General features: G+C 32.5%; 3 protein-coding genes and 2 non-coding genes across 5 annotated transcripts in view; 1 reads left to right on the plus strand and 4 right to left on the minus strand.

Annotated features, from left to right (window-relative positions):
- The window catches only part of LOC123706227 (mitoguardin), a 45,947-nt gene extending 38,442 nt beyond the window's left edge, over positions 1–7,505 (minus strand). The window contains exons 1-3 of the mRNA XM_045655402.1: positions 7,156–7,505; positions 6,648–6,804; positions 6,442–6,579 (exon numbers count right to left, since the gene is read on the minus strand). Coding sequence (XP_045511358.1) covers positions 6,442–6,579; positions 6,648–6,804; positions 7,156–7,251 — 391 coding nt within the window. The 5' untranslated portion in view covers positions 7,252–7,505. The remainder of the gene's footprint in view (positions 1–6,441; positions 6,580–6,647; positions 6,805–7,155) is intronic.
- Positions 2,634–2,705, minus strand: Trnap-agg. Its single transcript has one exon. It is a non-coding gene; the product is annotated as a tRNA-Pro (tRNA).
- On the minus strand, positions 3,326–3,397 carry Trnap-ugg. Its single transcript has one exon. It is a non-coding gene; the product is annotated as a tRNA-Pro (tRNA).
- Positions 7,506–8,757: 1,252 nt separating the features above from the next.
- LOC123706231 (F-box only protein 42) lies at positions 8,758–12,174 on the plus strand. The gene is made up of 3 exons (XM_045655407.1): positions 8,758–9,157; positions 9,283–10,484; positions 10,766–12,174. The coding sequence occupies exons 1-3, from the start codon at positions 8,986–8,988 to the stop codon at positions 11,246–11,248; spliced, it is 1,857 nt and encodes a 618-aa protein (XP_045511363.1). The 5' UTR covers positions 8,758–8,985; the 3' UTR covers positions 11,249–12,174.
- LOC123706230 (pre-mRNA-splicing factor syf1 homolog) lies at positions 12,175–15,133 on the minus strand. The gene is made up of 2 exons (XM_045655406.1): positions 15,000–15,133; positions 12,175–14,704 (listed from the first exon to the last, which is right to left on the minus strand). Exons 1-2 carry the CDS (start codon positions 15,036–15,038, stop codon positions 12,212–12,214), a joined length of 2,532 nt encoding a protein of 843 aa, XP_045511362.1. The 5' UTR covers positions 15,039–15,133; the 3' UTR covers positions 12,175–12,211.
- Positions 15,134–16,496: the final 1,363 nt, after the last annotated feature.

The raw sequence follows: 16,496 nt of genomic DNA on the forward strand, positions 1-16,496 counted from the left end.
AAATGATAATTTCATGGTTATAAAGTAAAAGAGTCGCATAAAAAGACAGGGAAGCCGTCGAAAAGTCACGTTCCTAGCAACTTTGTATAGAAAGATGTGCTATCGAGTATCGTAATAATATAAGTAGGACAATGATAAATTACATGAAATTACATTTCGACATAGGTAGGTTTTGGTTCAAAGAGAAACATTCAAATTGCTATTGAATTTATTTCGTATTAAAGTTTTGAATCAAAATTATATGTAATGCTATGAATCTTCAATGTTGTATCTATTAAAAAAAAACTGCAAATTTCGTAAAGAAAATTGGCCTGCTCAATTTCCAATCCAAAGCGGTGAAATATTTTATCAAGAAGTAGGTATCCTGAAATTTTGTCAGTTATACATTATCCAATAGAAACTTGGCGGAAATAATATTTAAGCAAAAACATATATCAGGTATTATCATTTATCACCCACTCATGAGCAGAGTAGCTTTATGATGGAATTTGTGACAGGATGAGGACGCTTTGCCTTATCCCAAATTTTTTGTTCAAGATTCATCATTCAATGCAATTTTTCAGTGTAATAAAATTGATTGCCCTCTAAATAAATTAAATATATTCATACAATACATATATACTAACAAATATGGCCTTGAGTAGATCTAATCGCTTATGTAAATATCTTGCTAGCTTGCAGGCTTGTAAAGATCACGACAATGGCATTTGTCTAAATCTAAAGGTTCCATCATAAAAATAACCTACTTTTCTTTGTAAAGGTAGGAAATTTTTTTTTGTATTAATCGCCTATAAAAAAGCAATAACGGAAACCTTTGAAACGAGGTTATGACTGAATATTTTCTTTAATGTAATGCTAACAACAAAATAAGAAGAATTAGGTACGAATACATTTTGAAGCCAAAAGTAACGAATTGTAAAGTATTAAATTACGTAATTTGAAATTCAGGACGCGATTCGTCTTCATCACATTGAACCCGGATTCAAAATAACTGAATACATAACTCTCGTAACGAAATATTTGAATTTTGTTTATAAGTTTAATAACTAATAAAAAGTTAATCTAATTCAATCATCCTCAACTCATAATAAATCTACACAAAAAGCTATCCTAAAGCTAAATATGAATTTATAACTAGGTAATCAACTTGTTCCAGTTAAGACTCTTTCAGTATAACAAAATAAATTTTTAAATGATTAGTTATTCAACTGTTAAACAAATAAAATAATTTTAATTAAATTAAAGATTTTTCTTATTAATGTATCTAAACTATCTATCTATCTTAAAATCTTTATATCAACACTAATTTATTTTTATATTTCTGTGATACAATCACGCTCCTGATTTAAAGAAATTCAGTGCATCAATATGCAATTATCGTCATTTTAAAAGCTAGAATAGGGTATTGAGATATTTTGGTTATTACTTAAATAGGTATAAATAAATAAGATAAGTTTTTGTGTGATTGTGTCGGACATTTGCAGTAAAGTAGTGTAAGCTAGATACATATTTTATTTGCAATTAAAATTGTGATAAAAATTGCACGCAAGTCGCAGACGAAGGCGGCACAAGGAGCAGTAAATAAAAATAAATAGTTGTATTATTTTCTCAGCTATGCGAAGGTTTATTGCCTTTAGCTATTTGCAAGAGAATTACAAAATATAATCGAACCAATTATAATTTTTCTACAATTAGAAATAAGACGACCATTTATCACACAGAGTTAATTTACACAAAATAAAGATTAAACGAGCCTTACAAGATTAATGACTATTGCATTGATTTTGCAAAATTATAAGAGTCGGTACAGGTTTTTGAAATAAATATAGGTTGGTATTACATACTATAATTATCAAGGTTTGATAGATGGCCAAATATCTAATACATATATGCAAATCGTAATTTAAAAACTTCGAACCAGTTATTTTTGCTACAAACAAGGATGTCTGCGATAAAACAGGATCAAGAGAACTGAAAACGTCGACAAATAAACAGACCCCTTCATAAGTAACACACTGACTGCGGGGACGACGCTTCAGGGATTTGAGCATACAAAAATATTCTATGCCCTAGGCCATGTAGGGTATCTTTTCACGAGGCGCATTCAGTTTCCCGAGGACATATTTTAGCAAAGACCAGCTCAAAAGAGGCTCTTTAATTATTCCCGGCGCACGAAGGGACGACTGTGGAAAGGGCCAGGAAGTTCTGCAGTTCCCTCGTCTGTTTACAAACGGTGCAATCAAACAAATCGACAACCCTTCGCGTTTTCAACTTGTAAGTGAAGCTTTGAGTGAATAATTGTTTTCACCTTAATTAAGCAACGGAACGTAGGAATTATTAAAATAATATCAGGTCAAAACCTGAGAGCGATGAAGATACGAAAATTAGGAAATAAAAACGAGAGCCAGCATAGAGAGAGCGAACTCACAATGTAACCTGGTAGAATGTAGATACTATATTATGTATAATTAATTATAAAGTCATTAAAAAGACGGTAAAATAAGGATAAAAAAGTAAGTGTTTTTTTATAATTATTAGTGAAGAACAAAGATTATCCTTTCTCATTATTATCAGAGAATATCGCTATTTGCAAAGAACATTCCATTGGAATAGAAAAACAAAAAAATATTTCCGGGCTCGTCCGGGATTTGAACCCGGGACCTCTCGCACCCTAAGCGAAAATCATACCCCTAGACCAACGAGCCGGTTGAGACGGGTATCGAAATTACTGATAGTTTCCTTTTTTATGATAATTTTTTATATAAATTAATATCACGTCATGTTATCGACAGTTTGAATAAAAAACTAGTCGCAGCAAGGAAAGCTTGTTCTTTTCCGATGTGCACCTAAAACTCGCTGTGCAAAATTTAATAACCAATGTTTTAAAAATTTAAATTGCAACGTAGTAATATTTATTTCGTTTTAATAGAAAAAAAAACAAGAATTAAATAAATGGGGAAATAGCAACAATAAACTACCTTGTAATTGAACATTATGATTCTATTTTTAGAAATTTGAAGTGACTATAAAAAGAGCTATCGATAAAACATCGTATTTTAAACGTTACATAATGTTAACAGTTATTATGCTAATGCTCTAACAGACCTTGAAGTTATTTTATGCTATGGAGTAACACATCTGCTATTGCCTATTACCTAGTACATAATCTCTAAATAATATTCCGTGCGTACAGTTCAAAAAATTAATCAAATTATTAGCGATATTAAAACGAAAGCATACAAATATATAAAATATTTTATGATAAAAAAAACGGATAATAGATAATAATTAATAACATTTAAAATTTAAAATAAAAAAAAGAACCGGGCTCGTCCGGGATTTGAACCCGGGACCTCTCGCACCCAAAGCGAGAATCATACCCCTAGACCAACGAGCCACACTATTAAGCGTTGAATTTAAGAACCTTACTGATTTTATCGTATTAAGGGCCGATTTTTCAATGCCCAGATAAACAGTCTAATAACTACCCCTCGAATAGATTTATTCAATTGCTTATCTAACTCATAACGGCTCGCCTATTTTTCAATCGTGATTTATTTGATGAATAACTATCTGACCAAATATTTCCATATTGGCAGCTCTGCTCTTGGAGTGGCGAAACAAACATATTAAATTAGTCAGGTTAGAGCGGGATAGAGTCAACTTGCAATATGTCAACAACCGTCATTATGACTCACGTCAGGAGTGCATTTTAAGTTTATCCTGTGTTCTATGATTGTTGATTATTGTTTTGATTCGAGTAAAGAGTTTTGATTAAATTTATGTTAAAATTTATATATTTTACGATGGAAACGACATAAAGGCAGCGTCCGGCAAATTTTCAATGGCATGATCATCAGTAGGTATCTACTATCAAAAACATCAATTTCAATATGATTTTAATTGATAATTATTTTATACAAAGAGGCTTTATTGTAAAAATTCTACGCTCTATGTTATTACATACGAAAATATCCCAAATTTGACGCGTCAGTTGTCAACTCAAACGTCTAATCGTCGAATAGCACGCTATCTGGCCGTTGGAGCAGCAGATAGATTTATTCCTCAAATAACGTAGTTATTCGATAGATAAGTCATATTCGTCTATTGAAAAATTGAATATTTTGTTAACTGAAGAATAAAGTCTATCTAGCTGTTTATCTGGGCATTGAAAAATCGGCCCTTAGAATTGTAGCGTTTTAATCTGACACTGATAAATGATAATGTTACATTATTATTTATTATTACCTTCTTTATTAATTAAAAAAAAACTCGTCACAACTCGAAGTGCTCTCAAAACGGCTCGTTCGATTTTAATGAGTTTTTTGTGGATGGGAGAAAATAGGACGTACACTTGGTAGGTACAACATCGCTGGGCAAATATGGGCTATCGGTAGTCTAAAATCAAGTTGATTAAATATATTATGCACTGAATTTATATGTAAGATATAAAGTATACGGTGATGAATCTACAAAATGACGCGCAAGGTGCAATGTGACCTCCGTCCTCCGAATTAAAATCTCGTAACTCATCATTCACACTTGACTCAATAATAGACCCAATATACCTAAAGAGTAGTTGTACAAATAACAAAATGATTATGAAGCTGTTCGATGTTAAAGAAGTCAAAAGTGTTGTTATACATCAGATAAAAGGTAGATTATGAAATTGACTTCGGAAATCAAAGATGCTTACGCCCTGAGCAACAATAACTGCCAAACCAATTTTTATTAATGCAAAACTTTTTAGATTATAAGTAATTAATAATATTTTTTTCACAATAAAACGTTTGTAGTTACAATATTAATAGCACAGAATATATTATAATATATTATGTGTTTTTACTACTACGAGTAATAGTTGTATCAACACACGATAGAAATTATATTTTTGATTAAGAAAATAAAAAAATCGAAGCAAAATGCGATAAAGTGCCTTAAAAATACATAATATATGAATTACAAAATTCTATTAAAAATGTAAGTACATAATATAATGTATAAACTGTAAACGGATAATCTACGCGCATTATAAATTATAATTTAAAACCCGTTGACTACGAGATAAAATATAATGAGCACAAAGACATATAAGGAACGTGAGAAGTATTTAAATGATTTATTGTGGGTTAATCTGTACATTTAAATTTATATGGCATTTTCTCAGCGCAGTTTCTCGTACGGCCGTCTCCGTGCGCATCACGTCTTGGAAAACAAAACGTTTATGGCTAATAAATTAATGAAGTTTATTGTAATAAATGACGACACCAATAATTAAATATATATTAATAATTATTGTTATTAAATTAATTAAGATAAATTTTATGTACCTATAGTTCCTTTGTATGATTATTATTAATAAATTCCGTATTAAGTTGTTTTTTTTTATGAAAGTCTTAATAAGTTTAATAGGAAGACTGATTTAGAAAATTGTATCCAAATGACGACATGGTCAAATATGTACTTACAAAATTACATATTTCTTCATTTAATCGATTGACATTACCTATATTTCTTTTCTGATCTTGATGATGATGGGAAATATATGCACCTACCTATGTGCCTATCTACTTATTTATAAATATTACCTATGTTGCGTCAATTTTGTAAAGATTCGTGAAAATGTACGTGTTTTCTTTCCTTTCCCCATTAATTTGCCCCTTAGATCATTCTATGATATCATCATCATCATCATCTATCTAAGATTTGCCCGCATACATTATTCCGCATTCAAAATTTCAATTCAAATAGAGAGTCAGCTCAACACCTATATTCAACGGATAATCTCGAATGTTCCTTGACAAGACAAGCGAGACAAGTCTGAGCCAGAGTAATTGCTACATTATTCAATAGGAAGCAGTGCACAAGGAAGGAGACACTACAAATCCTGTTCCTCTTCAAAGTGGAAGATACACATTGAATACGAACATAACGTTACTACACCATAATTCTTTTGTTTTTATTTTTATGAAGTAAATTTTGTCGTGTTTAGATTTTTTTTATATTTAAGTACATAACAGTTTATTCATTTTTATACATTATGTCTCTAATTTCAACATAATGTAGTAGAAATTTATAATTTACGACATCTATTATCTCAGTAAACAACTATCTAGTTGCTTTTCGTTATCGAACTGGTTCGACTACTCAATAATAGATGGCGCTGCAAAAAATCTGATACAAGCTCACCTAGACTTTTGTATTCTTGATAAAAAAAAATAACCTCCATAGAATTTAAATTTAGATATATTAGAAAAAAGTGTATTAAAGATTATAAAGTTTCAAATAGCAATAATGTATAAAAATTATGTATGTATTCAATATTTGCAAGTGCACACTTATTTAACATGTTTGCTATTGAATAAGAGATGTCACTATAATTAGATTTCATTAATGTCTCATTCTTTTTCTTTAATAAACATTGATAAAACTAAGACTTACCCATAACACCAAGTTGCTGTGGTGATAGAGGAGCAGCATCTCCCGCACCTGATCCAATTGATCCAGATGCCACTGAGAGTCGCTCACTAAAGCCCAAGGGACTGCTCCTTCCTCCGCTACTCGCTACTGAACCCATCCCTACAAGAAAATCAGATATTTATAAAAGAAAAATTACAATCAATACCTCCTATTCCCTATATTGTTACCTCCATTAGGACTTCTCATTCTTGACAATCTCTTATTAATAGCCCTTTGAATCCTGGGATTTAGAAGAGGTTTTGCCCTCCTTCTTGCTAAATACCTTGAGAGTACCCCCACCACCACTGCACTAGTACCCACTACACCAATACTCCAAAGTATGACCTGAAAATATAAATAAAAAATATTTCAATTCTTTGAAATAGAAAATTGTTAGGGTAGTATATATTTCATGTATAGGGTTATTTCACAATCTAGGTTTTATAATACAAAATATTTACACCTGTCAACTTATATTTGGTTCCCTTATTTCTGGATAATATATAAGAATGTTGTTAAACTTTCCTGTTTATAATATTTAAATAAATGTATTAAGAAACAAATATTTAATAAACAAAAAAACAATAAAACTAAATAACAACAATATGTATATAACACATTTTATTATAAAATATGATGTGCTTTTCACAAAACATTCATTAGGTACATTCTCAAAAGAAAAACATATTTAATGACCTTCTGTGAAGTGGTAAGTTGAAACCTGAATGTTACAGCATGCTGGAATTGCTTTATTTTATCCATTATTGGGCTGGCTTGTATAATATGCTGCATTTTGGACAACGATCAATCCACTTATGTCTTTCTTATTAAATTTCTTAAATTGTTCTGCCTTATATATAATTAAGGTTAGATGTTAGATCTAGTTTTTAGTTAGGTCTAACAATCAAGCATGATATGCACTAATATATATTGTTACAAATAGTCCTAAAGTATATTAAATAAATTTAATAGACGGTTTCCAATTTAATTAACATTATTGGAAAGATAGGTAATTTTCACACTGTCCGTGTTTACTTAAATTTCCCGGAGTCGTCAAACTGACATTAGTTGACATTTGATATTGTCTACCAAATCCAAATGGCAGATACAGAAGGTGAGATAATATATTTATCACAATTTATTTTATAAAAATAAAAGTATACTACACTGATATATATTGTTATATAACTCGTTTATTTTAGAAAATTATTTATAAAATAAACTATCGATTGCTTAAAGTTAAATCTCCAGCGCGGCGTGTGAAAAAATGCACGAACTCTAAATTCAATGGAATGTGAACTTAGTTACAAAAAAAAAGATAGACCGTCAACATTAGTTTATTCCTGTTTATTCTGGGTTCACCAGGTTCACTCACTCTATGCGCATCGTACAATGAACACATCGAAAACTTTTAAAATTTATACATTAGGAGCTAGCAGAGTACATCAGTATAGTACAAATTGTTTTTACTGTTCTGTGGTATAGTACATATATACTACAAAGAAATCTATGAAAACTGGGTAGTAAATTGCTCTAAAAATACCTATTGATTGAAACCACAATTGAAACCTGTGATTGAAACTGTGGATTGATTGAAACCTGTGATTGAAACTTTACGTAGGTAGTTGGTAGGTAGGTTACGTGAAAGGCCCTACTCACGGTTCAACACAACCCACAATCTGCTGACACAATTTGTTGAAGTCGCGATTGAGCGTTCTCTACTCACGATTCATCCAACCCTCAATCTGCTGATACAATTTCATTCCGCGATTGCTTGCCACAACGTGTGCACGTCACGTTGATGCCTGGCCTGATGCTAAACCTCAACGCAATAATACGCATTATTAATGGATATACTAATTTATGAAATATAAGATAATTATCTTTGTAAAGCTTGTATTTTTTCCAATTTTATTGATAGATTTCAAGGGCTATAAAGTATAAACGGCTATAAAATATAAACATCTTCCTCAAATATGTAAGTAAAAATGTCTTTCCCGCGTTTATCTCAAAACCGCCATTTTGCGATTACTGCGCAGCGCGATTGAGCCGAGATTGGAGCAATCACAATACTCACGTTTCAACACGCACACAATCTGCTGAGACAATTTGTCGGGTTGCTTCCGCGCCGATCCAATACACAACATGTTGGGTTACGCCCCCAACGTGCCCTCAACTATACTATTCACGACACAATCTGTCAGCTCACTGCAGATTGTGTCAGCAGATTGTTACTGAAATTGAATCGTGAGTAGGCTACTTGACAGTTGACATATTTATCAAATCACAAATGTCAAATTGACATAAATTACAATCGTTATAATTTAGCTCTGATAAACTGTAAAAAATATAACAAATATCAAAAGATAATTATTTAATTTTAATTACAGTTAAATTTAGAGCATGGCTGTACATTAAACCCTAAACCTACCTTGGCCACTATCCAATATCCATCTATTGAAATTATCATGTATGATTGACAAAGAACATACCATAACATATTTTTTACCACATTTTATTTTATAAATGCTTGTCGAAATGGAAATAATACATGAATCTCTTAAGTTTCATACTCTTCAAATTGGAATTGAAGATTTACCTGATGAAGTTCTTGAATTTATCCTTGGTTTTTTACCTCCATACAAAGATTTGCAAAACTGCATGACTGTATGTAAACGATGGTGTCATTGTGCTCAAAGTTAGTGTATTTTATAATTTATTTGTTACATCTTTCCATGATGAGTATTTTTTTTCAATATCATCATAATTATTAGTTCAATTTATAAGTATAGAAACTAATTATTTTTATACTAACATTTTTAGGTGTTTTACGTAAGACGTCAATTAAGTTAATCAAAGCTGTTGGCGAATTCAACATTGTATGGAAAAATATTGCATCAACAGAGTATATTGTTCCTACAATCACCAAAAGATTCTCCCATGCAGCATGTGTATTAGAAAATAATATGTACATATTTGGTGGATGTACAACAAACGCCACATCATTTAATGATTTATGGAGGTTTGACTTATCCCAAAGGCAATGGGTACGACCCTTAGCAACAGGAACATACCCTGTACCAAAAGCATACACTACCATGGTACATTATAAAGAATGGTTGATTGTATTTGGTGGTTGGACATATCCCTCTTTTTCCCAATATTACCAAAATGTTACAATGTTCAATGACATTCATTTTTACTGTGTGAATACAAATAAATGGATACTCATTAATACAAGCAATCCTCCACCACCAATGGCTGGACATTCAGCATGTATCAAAGGAGATGAAATGGTTGTATTTGGAGGATTAGTTATGTCAGCAGCTCAAAATTTCCAAATTCAATGTTCAAATGATGTGTGGGTACTTGATATTGTAACATTTAATTGGAGGAAACAAGCTACAACTAAACCAAGACCCCCACCCAGATATGCTCAATCGCTTATTAGACTTGATTGTGAACGGCTTATGCTGCTAGGTGGAGTACAGACTCTCTATAATAGATTTGTTTATAGTGACTGTTGGATTTTAACCATGAAAGGGCCTACTTGGACTTGGAAAGAGATTGCTGTAAAAAATAAAGAATGGGCTTCGGCTAACATTTGGTGTAATCCTGCTTGCAAAGTGGGAGACAAAGTTGTTAGCTTAAGTAGAAGTAGAAATGGTTGGAATACAGCAAAGCCACTTGTTACATCTGCTGTAAGATTATCAAATTTAGGTAGACCTGAGGGAGCACCAGTTTCTGTCAGAGTGGAGCAAAGCCTACAGAGGCCCTTAGATAGAGACCAGAACATAAATGGGAGACGAGGTGTGTTACCAAGGCAACCAATGCGGATGCAGGGGCAAATAAATCAACCTGCAGAACCGGTGGCTGGGCCAAGCAATAATCAAAATAATAATGATCAAGTACCTAATGGCAATGCAGAGCCAATGGTTGCTAGTTCTAGTCAAGAGTCCAAATTAACAGGTGGTGGCTTAGATTTTAATATGAAAGATTCAACACTGAGAAGAAATAAAAACAAGGTTTGTGAGATTTTTTATATTTTAAATAGGTTATTTTAATATTAAAAAAATTTAGTAAATTTGTAAGTTAAAATGATAATATAACTCCTTTTCACTGGGCATACATTTTGTTCCAATGATTTTGCAAAATATGATATTTTTTTATCAGATTCAGAAACAAAAAAAGAATAATATATGTATATTTGATCTTGAATCTTAACAGTATGTTATTTAATATTATATTTAATTTTAACTACACAATTCCTACATTAATAATCATAAACTTTGCCTCCATTTTTCAGAATAAAGGAATGAAAATTGTGCGTCAGCTACAGGAGGCTAATAAATATAGAATGGCTGCATTTGCATGTGACCCTGCTTACAATAATGCTCCACCTGAAAATGATCTTATCAATCAAAGACAAATTGCACATTTAGAGAACAGATTAGATGCAGGTAATGTTCAGGAAGAACAGCCAGCAAATGAACCCCAAAAACCTGCAGTGAAGAAAATAAAACGAAATACGTTAACTATGCATGTACTGGACATCTCAACAGTAGTTAGTGGTAATTCTATGAATTATGTGTCTTGGTTATGTCCCCGTTTAGGTGAAATGAATGGGGCACCTGAGGAGTTAGTCATGTATTCATTAGTTAAGGGAAATGGTGAATTAATCATGTTTGGCGGTGTTCATAACGACATTAGTATATTAAATTATACAGAACAACAAAATATGTATTCTAATTCATTACATTTTATCACACCTCCAAGAGACATAATTTGAAGTGAATTATGTCTCATAATGAATTGTACTAATTTCGTTCATGTGGTAAACTAATTTACAAAATATGTAAAGGTGAGTATCGACTTCGCGCTCCAAGAGATCGAACATTGGCGCGCGCTCCAGCCGCGTGAAATGGATCAGCAACCAGCTCTATCAAGTTATGCAAGTAATCAAAATCTTCTGTAGACATTCTTGTGATGTTTTTTATTGTGTCTTCTATCACTTCAAACTGCATATCTCTTATAAGTGTCACTCCATAGTGCATTCTTTTTCGGTACAGCTCTTTTATCCACCAACGCACTTTTCGTTTCTGTTTTTTCTTTCTTATTATGCTGTGTATAATTACAAAAGCTGCTGCTGCTGGTACACGACTAGCTTCCATGATGAACGGTCAAACACTGGAACAGTTGCCACGCGCGCCAGGCGCGCTTAGTTGATATACTTCAATTATTTGGAACGCGCTCCGCGGAACGCACTCTCGGCGCGGACATTCATGGCGCGCGCGCCAGGAGCGCGAAGTCGATACCCAGCTTAACAGTCATAATATAAAAAGTCAATGCAATGAATGTTATACATAAAAAATATAATATGCCACCCAAAAGGTTTCAAACTTTGCTGATAAAATATTATGTATTTTTAATGAAAATATATGTCAAAATGTTACATTTATATATAAAATGTATATAATTTAAAGATATATACATGCTTTAATTGGAATGAAAACTAATAATTTGAGTTGATGTGGCTTGCTTTGCTGAAGCTTTTTATAAAAAGTTGAATGATGCTTGTGTATTTAACAAAAAAACTCTACCGTTACCAATTTAATTTGTTTTTACTTTATAATTACTGGAAATAAATTTATTGTTTTGTAATCTTATTGTAAATAAACTTCAATTGTACATAGATAAACAAATTGAAACAACTCATTTTATTGTTTAATTTATTTGATGATAAAAAATCCATTTACTCTTTATCAGGCATAAGGCCACCGAATACAGCGGCTGGGATTTCTTTTTTTTCAACAGGTGCGATTTCAGTGTCATCATCTTCACCACTATTTTCAGACTCTTCATCATCAATGTCAATTTCATCAGGATTGACAACTTTGTCTGTTTCCTTAAGTCCTTGGGTTTCCCCTCTAACAAACAGTATGTTACCCTTACTTTGAACTGCCATTTCAGCAGCTTTAGCTTCTAACATTCTCATTCCATCCTTCATACCTGGTGCCAAATCAGATACTGTTCCAGCCGCTTGTGCTGCCGAACTTAACATTTGTGCTGACATCATATTCACTTGTGTGTTGTATGTTGCTTGGACACTTCTCTTTATTCTTAGCATCTCCCTCATAGTGTCCTCATTTCCATGTCTTACTTCAAATTCTTTCCAAGTATTCCAAAACTCTGCTGTTATTCTAGGATCACACATTTGACTGCAATGAGCGTATATAGCTCTAGCTCTGTCAATTTCACCGAGGCGAGTTTCCATTTCTGCAAAACGAATGCACATTTCTCTTGCATTTTCTTCCGATAAGGATTCAATTGCCTTTTCATATATTTGCCTCGTTTTTGGAACACCATAAATTTCTGCAGCTTTCTTTATATAGATGTTAAACATTTCAAACATCTGTTCAGGTAGGACTGCCGTAGTGGCCCGTTCATATACTGACATTGCATGTCTAGCAAGACCATGTTCTTCTTCTAACTTGGCATATAATAGAAATATAGATTTGGCAAACTCTGGAGGACAGTGTTCCAAACACTGCTCAAAGAGATCTCTTGCTCTTTCGAGTTTACTACCACCATATCTTTTTAAAAACTTGGTCAAGTATGTATTCCATATATCATATACATTTGGCCATTTAAAAAGTGCTATCCCCTTTTCATATGCTCTAAATGCTTCCTCAAAGTAATTATGTTCTTCGAGAAATAGGCCATAATTGATAATTATCTGTGGGGTGGCTATTTTTAGGTCAATAATGTGATCATAAACAGCCTTGCAAGACTTATAAGTACCAAAGCTTTCTTCTAAGTCTGCATACATTGACCATACTTTCAAAGATTTATAAAGGCGCATTTGTACTGTTTCATTTTCATCATGATATGCTACTTTTCTACTGGGCAATACAGTAGCTTTTTGCATTAATTTCAATGCCTCTTCATAGTTCTCATGTCGTATTTCCATTTCAGCCCATTCACACCAAACAGATGCTAAATCATCTACTTTAACATAGCTCACTTGTGTAGCCTTTTCAAAAATTAATCTTGCGTCTTCAATTTGATCATTATTTTCATAAAATTTTGCAAATCCGACCCACAAGGTATGCAATTTTCCAACTGCTAGTTTGGGATCAACAGTCTGCACTGCTTCTGTGTAAGTATCAATAATTTCATGGGGTTTTCCATCATATAACTTAACTCTTTTATGCCATTCTGCTACATTGTGTGGATTTTGTCTTAATAGTACAGAGTTCAGTAGTAATAATCTTCTTTCCATCAAATACTCAAATCTAGCTAGCCTTAGTTCTAAATCAATATCTTCATCTTCGCTAGGATTAGGCTTTTTGGCAACCTCCTCCATTTTTTTGCTTAAACTTAGTTCTTCAAATTGTGCATATGCATCAAAAACTTGAGTAAAATCACGAACTGTTGTTACGGTTTGGATAGCTTCTTCATATATATCTCTAGCTCTTTCAAATAAACCACTTCTTACATAATAATCTGCCAAAGAATTCCATAAGTGACCTAACTGATCGGTGTAGCGTCGAAGGCCTCCTCTGATAATGGCATCAACATTCAAAGTATGAATTTTATCAGGATTTTTAGAAATAAGTTCACACAACTCATTCCACAGTTGATGGTTTGATTTACCATGCTTTGACTGGAAATTCTCATTGTTAACAATTTGAGCCAGTTTGACAGCAGCTTCATCTAATTTATCAATTGAAATGAGATAATCAATGTATTCTTCAGTGTCTTCAGGGCATAACTTAAGATACCTACGAAAAACACGAACTGCTGTTTCTGGAATGTCATGTTTTTTTAAAAAACTTAGATAAAGGGGCCAAATTCTGTGATGTTGAGTAATAGGTAATGCTCTTAATGCACTATCTAAAGCCTTTCTTGTTGTGGTAATCTTACATTGATCAGTTAAGAAACTACAGTAGTCCATCCATATTCTTGGCATTTTATGCATGAACACTAGAGATCTTTCAAAACAATTATTAACATCTTCATATGCTGGGTCTGTTATACATTTTCCTCTAATTTGACTTCTTCTCAATTTTAAGTAATTGTACCATAATTTAAATGAACCAGGTAGTTCCTTTAATGCTCTTTCATAAATGAGGTTTATTTCTTGTTTTGGGGCAGCTTTCTTATGTTCAATATACCGGAGCCAATGCTTTACAGAAAAGGGATTTCTTAAAATTTCCTCTTCGTAAGGAAGATCTTCTTCACTCTGTAAAATTGAAAATGTTTTTCATTATTTATTTTATGCTTTATTTAAGTGACAATTACAATCTTAGGTTAATAATTGTAGATGCTACTTTAAGTTTTAACCAAATTGTTATGAATAGGGGTAAATTTCGAACTAGATAGTTACATTCAATACTGCCTATGCTACAGCCTATTAGACTTTTTCGATTGGCAAGTTAGAAAAAATTGCGTACTAGTCGAAATCGTATTTCTGCATGTAACTATTATCAAAACCGTAAGTTTCGTTTCAGATTTAAGTATAAATTTCGAATACTTACAAAAAATATTTCAATTTCTTTCCCATCTAGCATTGGCATTTTGGTAATCTCTTGTTAGTTTATTATTTTTTTCATAAATTTGACAATATTTAATTTAATATTGATAATATACACCTAGGTAGGTACAGAAATTACAGAAATGAATGAACCACAACCACATTTGACGTTGACATTAATATTTATAATTGTCAGTGTTGACTTGACCTTGAGTATCCATGACTACTTGATGACTACCGCCCTCAACCGCTACCACCACTGTACATATTGTGACTGTACACACTAGCCACAATCACCAAAGGCGATTTAACTAGACTGTGCTCCACCAAAAACCGGATAGAGTGAGTGTTTTAGTCATGGTTTTAGTTTATTTTTGCATACATTATATCAAGTAGAGTATCATCAATGTAATATGTACTGGACATTATCTGACTCGCTTTTGTCCCTTAATTTTTAAGCCATGGTCACCTAGTTAGAAAGAGACAAGCTGGATACAAGAACGCTATCAAACGGATCGTTTTTTCACTATGTTTGGGTTAGGCACAGGGAAAATTGGAAGCCTTCAAAACATTTTCGGCTTTGTTCAAAACATTTCGAATCAGACGGGAAGAAAAGGAAAGTGCTTTGCAGAGACGCTATGCCACAAGTTTCGATGTCGATTCGGTCCCCGCGCTCAAGGCTCCCGATAGAAGCTATGCAATAGCTTAAAAATAAATGTTTATTTGTTTCATAGATTTGTTTTGTTTGAAGCAATTTATTTTTTTACTGTGGGAATGAGTTATATATTCCCGCGGTAAATTGTTGTGTTATTCTGATGTTTAAACTCTTAGAGCATTAAACCAACCGGAGATGACACGCGCAAATCTCTCATAGCCAAAATGTCTGTAATTTTCTGCGGGGGGAACGAGTCAACACATACAAATAGTGTTAACACAAACGTATTTTGAGATTACGTCGCTACACACGCACACGACAAAATAATCAAACACCAGCACACAAAGTACAAAACTTGAATCAAACTCACACATAGACAACGTGTCTGTATTCAACGGCAACATAAACACCGATAGTGCGAAAACGCGTCGATAATTTAAGTCGATAATTATAAGATTTATCGATACATCATGGTCGATGAATTTTGAATTTGAATTTTAATGATAATTAAATATTTGTTATTTGTGACACCTAAGTATTTATCACTAATAAAAAAATCGTGTCGGACCTCAAAAAATATGTTTGCGAGATTATAAATCTACACAAAATAAAATGCATGATACTTTTTTAATACCAGGTAAAACTGTACTTTATCGGACGTCGAGTTGAGAGGCGTCTCGAATTGTTTTTCGTGAAATGAATCGCTAAATTTGACACTATCAAAGCAATAAATATGCGTTACAAAAACAAGATGGAGGAATGTTCTATAGTAATTTTCTGGTTTTCAAAAATTCATATCTCAAAAACTAAAAGTTTCCGGCAACTGAAATTTCAGATTAAGGTTCC

The sequence above is a fragment of the Colias croceus genome, chromosome 3 (assembly GCF_905220415.1).
Source record: "Colias croceus chromosome 3, ilColCroc2.1".
NCBI lineage: Eukaryota > Metazoa > Arthropoda > Insecta > Lepidoptera > Pieridae > Colias > Colias croceus.